The sequence below is a fragment of the Octodon degus genome, unplaced genomic scaffold (genome assembly GCF_000260255.1).
Source record: "Octodon degus isolate 3935 unplaced genomic scaffold, OctDeg1.0 scaffold00296, whole genome shotgun sequence".
In the NCBI taxonomy this organism is placed as follows: Eukaryota; Metazoa; Chordata; class Mammalia; order Rodentia; family Octodontidae; genus Octodon; species Octodon degus.
The window spans coordinates 891,332-902,543 of record NW_004524872.1 but is presented as its reverse complement, the minus strand read 5'-3'; the positions used below and the strand labels follow the sequence as shown (position 1 = coordinate 902,543).

Genomic DNA, 11,212 nt, shown 5'->3' with positions numbered 1-11,212 from the left:
CCCCCGCCCTGGCGCGCGCTCCCGGCCCGCCGCCCACTCGCGGCCCTGTGTGTGGGGGGCGAGGCCGGAAGGGGACCCTTGGGCGCAGATTCGGCGGGGAGGGGGCCCAAAAGCTGCGGGGGCCGCGGCGGCGCGGGCGCGGGTCTCCTGTCCGGCCCCTCGTCCCCCTCGCCCTCCTGCCCTCCGCGAGGCCTACACGACGCCGGGGCTTTGGGTGCGTGTTGGGGAGGGGGAGGGGGAGTACGTGGGGCTCCAGAGACTGCGACAAAAAGAGGGTTTCGGGGACAGGAAATGGGGTGGCGGGCCGAGGGAGGGGGACCCGCCTCCGTGGGGTGTGTGATTCGCGGGAGAGGGCAGGCGGGGAAGAGGGGCGCCGCGAGCAGGGGGCGACGCTGGGGGGCGCCGGGCGGCGGAGGGGCCCGGCATCGGGCGGCCTCGGTGGGGAGGTGGCCGCGGAGTGGGGGGGCGGTGACATCAGCCCCTCGGGAAGGACCGAGCGGTAAAGGTGGTGCAGTGGGGGAGGGGCGCGGCGAGTCGTGGCGCCGAGGGGGCGGGGAGGCGGGACGCGGCCGCTGGGCGCGACTCGTGCGCTCCGGGCAGGGCAGGACGGACCCTGAGGAGCAGACGTGTCCTCGGGCCGCCGGCCGTGGAAGGAAGAGAAGGACAATCAAATAAAATAAGACACACGCACACACACCAAGTGGATAGTGAGGGCGCAGAGTGCCCGAGGAAGCCAAATGACACGTCATTTTACAGTATGACCTTTTTCTCCCCTCCAGACTCAGGCTTTTTGTAAAAGCAGAGAAGAGAATTAATTGTACCAGCTGACCCCCCCTGCAGCGCCCCTCACACCCGTGCAATAAACCATTAAACACACACATCTGCCTGTTAGCCACATTGCGAGTGCTTTGTGAAAACAACAATAACATGCACAAATCAGATAAAACTGGAAAATGACATTTGTCTGGAAATGGCCTCTTGGTCTGGAAATGGCGTTTTAAACATTTTGTCCTTTTCAAGGTGGGAGGGGGACAGCGCTCTGAGGGAAGACTTCCCAGGGGGAGATGGAAAGACATTAATTACTTTGTCAAGTGACATTTGGTTGTTTGGTTTTTCTTCTCTTTTTTGATTGTGGTTTTTCCTCTTTGGCCAAGGTGGGGGGGCGGTGCTAACCCTGGGGAGATAGCCTTTCCTTTTTTCTTTAAGGTGCTGCTTTGGGAAAAAAACAAAATCATTAAAAAAATGTTGAAATGACCAGACTAATTACACAAGCATTAATTAGAATGGAAGTTTTCTACTTCCTTGGCAATTTGGCTGAGTAAATTTGTGAATGTGCTAAGTTCAGACCCTAGTCCATGGTCAGATTTCAACAAAACGGCTTGATTCTCAAAAATAAAATGTAAAAGGCTGGTTTTTATTTATTTATTTTGTGGTGGTGTTTGGTTTGCTCTTTTCGGATGGGTCACGTCTTTGTTCTCCTAGGGTCCAGATTAATAAAAGAAAATTACTAAATGAAAATAAATCCCTCTGCTGTTTATGCATTTGCAGTTTCAGTAATTAAATGGTACACATGCAGAGGTCTTGTCTAGGACTTCTAAAGGTAGAATTAATTGTGTTTGAATATTAATGTATACATGATTTGATTTCAAAGTATAACGTGGAAAAGTCTGGAATCTTTCAACACTAGCTACCTTGCTGTCTAGATACTAATTTAAGTCAAGTGTGATGCTAATTGCGCTTTACATGTGTAACACCATACACCTTGCTTTGCTGTGGGCTTATCTTTTGAGGTGTCCTAGGCTGCAGGGTGGCATTTTGTAAAGACTTTATTGATAGCCGTTGGCACAGAAATTTGTAGCCCTATCAGTGACAGCATTTTGCATCTTAAAATGGTGACACTGACCAAATAATGCCCCTCAAAAAGAGGGAAGAGTACCCCAAATTCATTTTGCTCTGATTTAATGTGTGAAAATTAAGTGAATCACAGCACCAAAAAAAAAAAAAAAAAAAATTGGCCCATTCCTCTAATTTCACAAATGTGGAAACTGAGGCACAGGTGTGATCTTTTGTGCCAGTAAAAGACAGGTATTCTATATCTTACCATTTGTGAGATAAAATTACTGGAAATCTTGATTAAGAAGGATTGTCATTATGGTATCTCTTAATAGTACCGCTTATATTTTAATTAGTGAAGTTGTGTTCATTAAGATAGGGTGTTTGCTTTGAAATCAATGCTTTTCTGGAAACTAATTTTAACTTTTTACAGATATTGATTCTATCCTTCTGAAGAAGCAAGAGAAGGAGGAATGCTATCTGGGCATTAAAACAAACCAAAAAAAAAAAAAAATGAAAAGTAGAAAGAAACATGGGTAAAAGCCACACAGATTGTGTAGGGGGAGGGCAGAAAACCAGTTCACATGGGGGTGATCTGTTGAAGAGTGAATTTGCCCCCCAAAAAGGCAAACTGGCAATCCTCCTTCTGGCTTCATGGTAATGTCTCTTCAATGCACTGTTATGTTTTTAACATGTGAAAGGTGATTTAGAATGAATGCATGGGTCTCTTCCAACTACTCTTAGTTGAGAAGGACTGAAAACCTTTGAAATTTCGTGGTTTCCAGGAATATTTTTCCTCCCAATTAAGTCTTGTCCTTTCATTCCTCTTTACAGTGGTTGCAGGTTACCTAATGCTAATGTGTTCTCAGGTGCTCTGCTTGATGCTAAAGTGTTTTGTGAGAAGATGAGGCTCACTGATGGGCATCCATTTTCTTCTGCAGCACTGTTGTATCCAGAGAGAATTTATCTTTGGAAAGACACAGTTTGCAGGGGAAAGGAGGGTGAAGAAGTGGCTAAGGAGTAACATTGTGGTGTTAGGGGTGGGTTCTGAAGTAGCCCAAGGGTGGGAAACCTGCAGGAAAGGCTGCTGCAGTGTGCAAATGGGGGGGGGGTGCTGCATCGGTACGTGCTGTGCAAGGGACTGCAGTGTCTGGGCATTGTTTGCAAACCCTGGGTATTTTAACCATGAACTCTCTGACAAACAAGGAATTATGTGGTTATCAATATTCATGTGGATATTTGGCCAGTCATTTGTCACATCTGAAGAACTTAGGGTCACAAATTTTACTTCAGTTTTCTGCCCCCGCCCTTCAAAACGACAAAATTACGTCCTTCTCTTTGCCCCTCACCTTCAGCACCCACAATTTTTAAAACAGCTAAAAGGACAAATTAAAAAAAAAAGAAAGAAAACAAAACAGACAACTGAAAACAGCAAGACCTGTTAATTCTTGTTTGTTACTCTGGTGAAATGCTGCAGGGTAGACACTGAGTTGGATTTGTATTTCTCTCTGCGTCGAAATGTCAAGGCAAATTGCAAGTCTGTTGTGTTTGTTGTTGTGTGTTGCTTCTTTGGAAAACCCAACCCAAACAGAAGTTCTCTCCCTGCCCTAAGTGTGAGCTGCCTCTTTCTTAACCTGAGACTTACTTTCGTTTTCTAGGTGCTGGAGAATCTGGTAAAAGCACCATTGTGAAGCAAATGAGGATCCTGCATGTTAATGGGTTTAATGGAGAGTAAGTGTCAACTCTGTGTCCAGGCCTGAGAGTGACAGGTGTCATGCCAACCTTTAGGAAGCTAGGTAGCTTGTAGGGCTGGGCAGCTAAGCTTCACACACACACCCCCTTCCCCCAATTTATTTATTTTTTTCTATTGGAAAATCCTGAGGTAAGTTCTTGGGGCTGCCTCCCTCATCATTAATATTTGGCGCGACAACACAATAACAGCAGAGCGCCCATGGTCAGGTAGAGCATCACCCCGTCCCGGGAAGACGTTCCTGGTGGCACAAGTACAGTTAACAGCACTTGGCCCCGAGCAGCGTGTCGGAGGCCAGGTCCCCGCAGATCTGCTGCGGTGCGTCTCCAGCGGCCTTGACCACCCTTGTCTGGCCAGTGCTGACCTGTGCAGGATGGTTGAAACTCTTAGAGAAACATTGTTTCAGTAATATCCTTACATAACAAAGTTGGATGTGACGGCCTTTGTTAGCCATTTTGCATATTTTTTTGCCCCCTTTCAATTAACCTGATGGACAAATAATTTAAACTTACTTACAAAAATATTCCTGCCTGAAGAAAGGGAAGGATTAAAATGATGAGAAGGCTGGGAATTAGATATTTCCTCTTAAGTGCAAGGGACGTTTTGCCTTTGAAATGTCCTTCCGGGCCTTGTGGGATAGGACAGTGTGGCAGTGCTGCAGTGAGAATAAAGATTTGCTAAAGAGCAATGGCTCACAGATCAACAGAGGTGAGGTCAGTATGGGTCATGCGTGCCGAGAAGGTGAACCAACCAAAGGAATATTCAGTACCATGGAATTAATTTGCTTTTTATCCCCAAAGCCCCAAATGGGCCACATGTTTCATTGTCCTGTAGTAAAATATGTAAAACAGAAAAAGCTAATTTACCAGTCTCTGTTCCCTCCTGCGGGGTGGTTAACCTTCCTGGAGTAGAAGCACCTGCAGGCACTAGTGAGTCTGCAGTCACTGGCTAGCCGTCCCGGTCCCTTTTCAAACCTGGAGTCACTTGAAAGTTTTTCCCTCGTATTGGCTTCCATTTAAGATAAGTAGATTGAGACAAGTTGTGACCCTTTAATTCCATTGTGCATTCCCGACCATGAGAAGCATCACCCCTGCAAGTTAAGGGGCGAGACACGACACAGACGTGAACTTTGTTACCCTCCAGACTGCTAAAGGCGGTTCTTTATTGAAAATTCTAGAATTTATTAGTGCAGATAATAGGTTAGAAAAAGATGACATCACTTGAACAAATGGTCATTTAGATTTAGGGTGCTTTTTCATTTTGAATTCAGGAAGATTTGTTAGCATGCAGAAAGGGCAGATGGGCTCGCTTGCCAGTTTTATGATTTGATGAGTTATACACCTAGGTGCTATTAAGTGTGTCACCTACACTTGTCACAAACCTCTTCTGAAATTCTTAATTCCCGAAGCAGGCTTCTAGCCATGAATCTGTAACTTAGAAGAAAGGAAACACAGCCTGCATCAATCCCCCTGCCCCTACCGTAACCTGTAGGGAGCGCTGCTCCATGAGACTAGTTAAGCAAAAGTAATTTGACCATGCACCCTCTAGATAAATATTTTGATTAAAGCTGGACATGGCTAACATTTTTAAAAGATGCAGCAGCTGCTGTTTACCTTAGCTTGAGTCGGATGGAAAGAGAAGTCATCCTTGAAATAATTCACTTGAAGTTTTACTGCTCTACAGGTTGCCCTAAAATTGTAAGAATTTTTGCAGAAAGTTCTCACCTCCGTGAGGGGCCAGCCTAGTGCACAAGAGGCTTCAAGAACTTCTCCTTTCTATTTTCTTTGCAAAAAGAGGAAGTGACATTCCCAGTTCGCCTCCTTTGTGGATCTCGGAGGTGGTTAAATTTAGCCTGCAAAAGTGACATAGGCAGGATTGCTAAGGCGGGGGTCAGTCCCTCCTTTTTTACCTAGGCCAGCTACGTCTTCCTCCTTTTTCCTCACTATGGTATTGCAGCAAACGCTGGTTGCACAATTCCCTGGTGAATCGCGACCTCTGTCCCTAAAGGGTGGTCTGCCTGTGTGGGGCTTCTCTTCCCCTCGTCTTTTCCCTGTTCTGCCCCGCTGTCTTGCACTTTGTTAGTTCTAGGCTGAGCTGTGAAATTTGCCTTAACTGTCCACAGGCTGCTGTGCCAATTACATTTTTCAAACTAACATCCTATTAATGCAACCTTCAGAGATACAGAAGTCGAATGAGGATTTTTCTAATTCAGCGCTGTTACCTTAATGCTAGGGGAAAAAAAATCATCGTTAACATTGGTTAAGCTAAGTTAATTATAAAACCGCGTGGAAGGCTTAGCTCTCTTACCCTTCCATCCTCCAGGAGCCGTTCCTACAATTTATGAAGATCAGGTTTGGTTTTTAATTGTTTTCTGATTTATTTCTTTTGCTGCCTCCTAGTCCAGACAGCTGTAACTGATGGCAGTTTATAAACATAAGCACTGGCGAGGTAGGTTGCCCTGCTGCAGGAAGAGAGGTCATTTTTGCACCAGGTAATCAGAGGCACAAATCTCCTGTCTGCATTTGCCTGCTCAGAACGAGATTCTGACCTGGGACAATTAGGAGGAGCCTTCTGCACTGCCTTAGTCTCAAAAGGGTTGTACAGTAAATCACTGCTTCAGGTCCCTGGTGCATGTACATTTAGTGAAAGCACAGGAAAATAATTATCTGTCCCTCCTGTATCCGACCAGAGTCTCCAGAGGGCCCTGTTCATACTGCAGCGGAGGTGTGGAACCCTTCCCCCTACGGCCTGCCCACAGTCTCAGTAGACATTCCGAGCTAGCCAGAAAGGCGGCCTGAGAACCGCCGGGAGGGTGGCGCGCGGATTGTTGCATTCACTCTTGGCTGATTGTTGAGGAATGTGGAGAGGCTGTGTGGGGTTTGTGTGAAGTTGTGGTGCGTTGCAGATTAGGTGAGCTTTCAATCTCTCTTTACAAGGGGCGGCGAGGAGGACCCGCAGGCTGCAAGGAGCAACAGCGATGGGTAGGCACATTCAAACAGCAAAATGTTTTGAACAAACAAAACAAACATGGTGATCATCCTGGGAAACTGAGGACACAGACTCGGGAAGAAAATAAAAATCATTTAAGGGCCATCAGCTATCTTGGTATACGTTTGCAACAGAAGTATAAACTTTCTTAACAAGTAAAGTGCAAAGCAATTGTGTTGGCCATACATAAAGTATAATTAAATCCAGCTGGGGGAAAGCTGTAAATTTCAGTTTTAGATGATAATTTAGAATTTTGAGAATCGATGCTTTCCCATATGGTTTCTATTTTCCCCCAGTTCTCCATTTGAATCAACTACTGGTTTCTAAAACTATCTACTAAATTCTATCTGCTAAGTGTTGGTTGGATTTTAAAATTTCAGACCTCTTTGAAAAAAAAAAATTGTTTTCCCTCTATTGTATTCATTGCCCCCAGCACTTCGGAGGCTGAGGCAGGAGGCTTGCCATGAGTTCAAGGCCAACCTGGGCTACATAGGTCAAGGTCAGCCTGAACTGCATAGTGAGACCCTATCTCAAAAACCCCCATCCCCCCAAAAAATTCAGTGCCACATGGTTCTTAATTTTGAAAAATGCCTTGGCACTTTGTGGTAGGTCGTTATTAATCATCTTGAAGCCTCTGGCCTTTTAAAAATGATCAAGTTTCTTATAATGGAAAGCGCTTCCCATCACCTAGCAGATAAGGATGTTCATGATGGCATCTTTTTTTTTCCCATTCATTGTCACTTTTTCTGTTTCCGGCATCGCCACATCGTCTCCTGTGTGCGCACACACAAACACACGCACATGCATGCCAGGTAACCACTCCAGCTCCACCTGCATACTTAGCATGCAGGGATGGAGCAGCATTTTCTCATGAGAACACACAGGGCCATTGACTTAGCCTAGGGCAGAGGCTGGGGAGAGGCGGAGCAGAGGCTACTGGGGTCGGGAGTGAAGTGACTGACACTTGTTTGTTCATCTGTTTCTTTTAGAATATATTACCCCTAGATGATGCTACAGTCGCTCATCTTCCCGGCCATGTCCTATCACAATTGCATGCTGGAGTCCTTCGGTCTTAGGAGCTTCTAATAAGAATACTATTCTGTTATCTGGGGGTGGGGGGAGTGGGGCCCTACCTATCACCTCACCTTTAAAGATACCTAAAAAACTCCTTGATTGGCAAAAATGTAGTAGAATAGCAGCCAAAAGGCATCTATATCTATAGGAAAAGTGATTGATAAGTCATCTGTACCAGAAGTTGGCACCTGAGAACTAAGACATCCTATTGAACAACCCTACTGTGCACTAGATGTTGTGCTAGCCCCTCAAGCCCTACTAATACCTTCCTGCACGTCTCTGATTCTGCTCTACAAGTTAACATAAGTATTAACATTCCTGATAAATAAAAATTCTCTGCATGTCTCAGCATCCCTGTATCTTGCGTCTGTCTTCTGTCTTCCTTCTTTTGTCTGTTCCCCACAAAAGCACCAAGAGAAGGGTAGACCCAAGTGAAGCGTAGGACACACAGCTGTCCCCCACCACTTAGCTGAGGAGAGGCGGGGCCTTCGAAGAAACACTAACCCTACTAATCTTTATATATTGGGGTGCGGGGGCAGTGAGGCCCTGAGAGTATGCCTACCCACCTTGACTTTTTGGTCAAGTAGTAGAATGGCAAGTGGCATATATTTTGCCATTGTTGAGTGATTTAGCAGCATCTGAGGAACATTCTCCAAATTTTATGATCGACGTTAAATTCATTAAGCAGCAGTACAAATGATGATAAACCTGCCAACCCGTTTAATATCTCCATCTACATAGTAATTGCTTCAAGGGAAGAATTTATGTTTTAGTATTACACACCCGAATTAGATTTTAGATTTCTATTTTAGCTGTTTTATACTTGATATACTCCCACACCTATTCACATACGTAGATGAATGCTGAACACGTTCTCAAAATATCCGTATTTTAAGACTGGAAGTTTTCCAATTATCATACTACTACTTAGACCAAAATATCAAACTGAATGAAAGAATCTCATTTCTGGAAGTATTTTCCCCTTGCTGTGTGTGGATGTGGGTATTTAACACCTAAGCACACCTCATTTTTCTGTCGTAGGAATTTAAAACCAGAGCTTCAGGGCTGTAAGTACCAATGCCATGGAGCTGATTTTAGTGAGAACGAGCTGATTTGTCCTAGGGGATTTCAGGAAAGTTCTGAACTAAAGAGTGAACGTGAGGGGCATTGAGCTCCTGTCCTTGTAATCTCTGACATCTGAATAATTTTTGATGAGCTAGAAAACTGTAATTCCAGAAATGAGCTTCAATTCCCTACATTAAAGCATAGCAGGCCTGCGGAGGGCCAGGGAGCACAGTCCCCTTAAATATAGAGTGACCGAGCTTTAAAAGCGTGGGGGCCGGGGGCAGCAGTCTAATTTGGCCTGAGTACCACACCCCGGGTCTGGGCATGCCCTTTACCACCTCCGCCCCAAGGTTCTGACTACCACTCATGAGTTTTTACTTAAGTTCCTGAAGAATTCCTGGTACCACCTGTCTCCACCCCCCTCACACACTCCTTGGTGACAGCAGCCCCTCCCAGACCTAGCTGGCCCCTCCCACTCACTAATGAAGAGCCCATGGAAGAGTAAGGCTCCATCCTACGGGTGAAAGCTTTCAGAGGACTAGGACCAGCTCTCCAAACATACAGATTCTTACTTGGCAGAAAATGCCCAGGAGCTCTTAACTATTCCAGTTCTTTGGAAAAAGAAAGGCCAAGAGTCGGGGAGATGGCTCAGAATAAGCACTTCCCTGGCAAGCACAAGGGTCTGAGTTCTATCCCTGGTTCTGCCAAAAAAAAAAAAAAAAAAAGGAAAAAGAAAGGACAGGTTGCGGAGAGCCTTGAGCCCACATGCATGAGAACGCACCCTCCCCACCACCTGTGCCACTAACTCCCTGGCCTGCCTGCAGTAATGGCTGACTCCCCTCTGCCTTTCCTCTGCCTTAATCTTCCACCCTGCTCTACTACAGAGGGGTTAATTTCTACCTGCATTCTGTGACTCTCAAGTCAATTGACCAAGTGAATGCTTCGAAAATTGGGAATGTCAGCTTTGGTTTGGTTTTTTAATCAAGAGGAGCTTTGTCCATGGTCCCCCCCACCCCACCCCAGGCCTCTGGATGGGACGTTCCCTGCCAGTGATCTCCCAGTGAGGAGTGTGGCACTTTCCACAGGATGATAGGACATGTCCTGGGACCTCCTACCTGACAGGTGCTGCACGGGTTCACCTACTGGAAGAAGGCATGGTTTGGACCAGACACGACAAGCTCTGTACTCCAAGGAGGAGGTGCTTTTTGTCCTCCAAAAACACAGACTTCAGAGTCTCTGATAGCTGTGTCTCCAACGAAGGCCATTTTCTAGAACACAAAGCATTTAGATCAGTGTAATCTACTGCCAAGATGAGCATGCTGGCCATACTGACAGGACCCCAGCAGCCAGAGGTAGACCCTTTTCAGGGGGACCAGTGATTCTGAATAGGAGTCATTCCAGAGACCACGTAGCCTGTCCTGGGTATTGCATTAGCATCAAAATCTGAGAAAAGGAACAAATCCTCAGCCTGCTTAAAAGGAAGCGGGCGCCCCATATCATTAGGACTCCTTGGGGGCAGCTGACCCCTCTCTATCATTAGAACTCCGTAGGGGAAGCTGACCTCCCTCTGTATCATTAGGACTTTTGGAGGAAGCTGACCCCCTCTATCACTAGGACTCCTGGGGGGAAGCTGACCCCCCTCTAGATCAGGACTTTTGGGGGAAGCTGACCCCCCTCTATCATTAGGACTCCTTGGGGAAGCTGACCTCTGTATCATTGGAACTCCTGGGGGAGGCTGACCCCCTCTTCATTAGGACTCCTTGGGGGAAGCAGACCCCCTCTATCACTAGGGCTCCTAGGGAGAGGCTGACCCCCCTCTAGATCAGGACTTTTAGGGGAAGCTGACCCCCCCTCTATCATTAGGACTCCTTGGGGGAAGCTGAGCCCCCTCTGTATCATTGGGACTCCTGGGGGAGACTGACCCCCCCCCTCTAGATCAGGACTTTTGGGGGAAGCTGACCCCCCTCTATCATTAGGACTCCTTGGGGGAAGCTGACCTCCTCTATCATGAGACTCCTGTGGGAGGCTGACCCCCTCTATCATTAGGACTCCTTGGGGGAAGCAGACCTCCTCTGTATCACTAGGGCTCCTAGGAGGAAGCTGACCCTCTCTGTATCACTAGGACTCCTGGGGGAGGCTGACCCCCCCTCTAGATCAGGACTTTTGGGGGAAGCTGACCTCCTCTGTATCATTGGTACTCCTGGGGGAAGCTGACTCCCTCTGTATCACTAGGGCTCCTAGGGGGAAGCTGACCCCCCTCTAGATCAGGACTTTTGGGAGAAGCTGACCCCCCTCTGTATCACTAGGACTCCTTGGGGGAAGCAGACCCCCTCTGTATCACTAGGGCTCCTGGGGGGAAGCTGACCCTCTCTGTATCACTAGGACTCCTGGGGGGAAGCTGACCCCCCTCTAGATCAGGACTTTTGGGAGAAGCTGACCCCCCTCTGTATCACTAGGACTCCTTGGGGGAAGCTGGCCTCTGTATCATTGGTACTCCTGGGG

General features: G+C 46.9%; 2 protein-coding genes across 8 annotated transcripts in view; both read left to right on the top strand.

The window, feature by feature from the left end:
- LOC101585717 (neuroendocrine secretory protein 55-like) overlaps positions 1-8,002 on the top strand; it is a 58,512-nt gene extending 50,510 nt beyond the window's left edge. For both annotated transcript variants that reach the window (XM_023707525.1, XM_023707524.1), the window contains 3 exons: positions 3,492-3,564; positions 6,520-6,564; positions 7,561-8,002. The gene's annotated coding sequence lies outside the window, so the exon portion shown is untranslated. The remainder of the gene's footprint in view (positions 1-3,491; positions 3,565-6,519; positions 6,565-7,560) is intronic.
- The window catches only part of LOC101584539 (guanine nucleotide-binding protein G(s) subunit alpha), a 55,784-nt gene that overhangs the window by 36,909 nt on the left and 7,663 nt on the right, over positions 1-11,212 (top strand). For 4 of the 6 annotated variants that reach the window (XM_004647236.2, XM_004647234.2, XM_004647233.2 and 1 more), the window contains 2 exons: positions 3,492-3,564; positions 6,520-6,564. In XM_004647236.2, the coding sequence (XP_004647293.1) occupies positions 3,492-3,564; positions 6,520-6,564 (118 nt within the window). Of the gene's footprint in view, positions 1-3,491; positions 3,565-6,519; positions 6,565-11,212 lie in introns of those variants that run through there. The other 2 variants (XM_004647235.2, XM_023707522.1) reach the window with 2 other exon arrangements.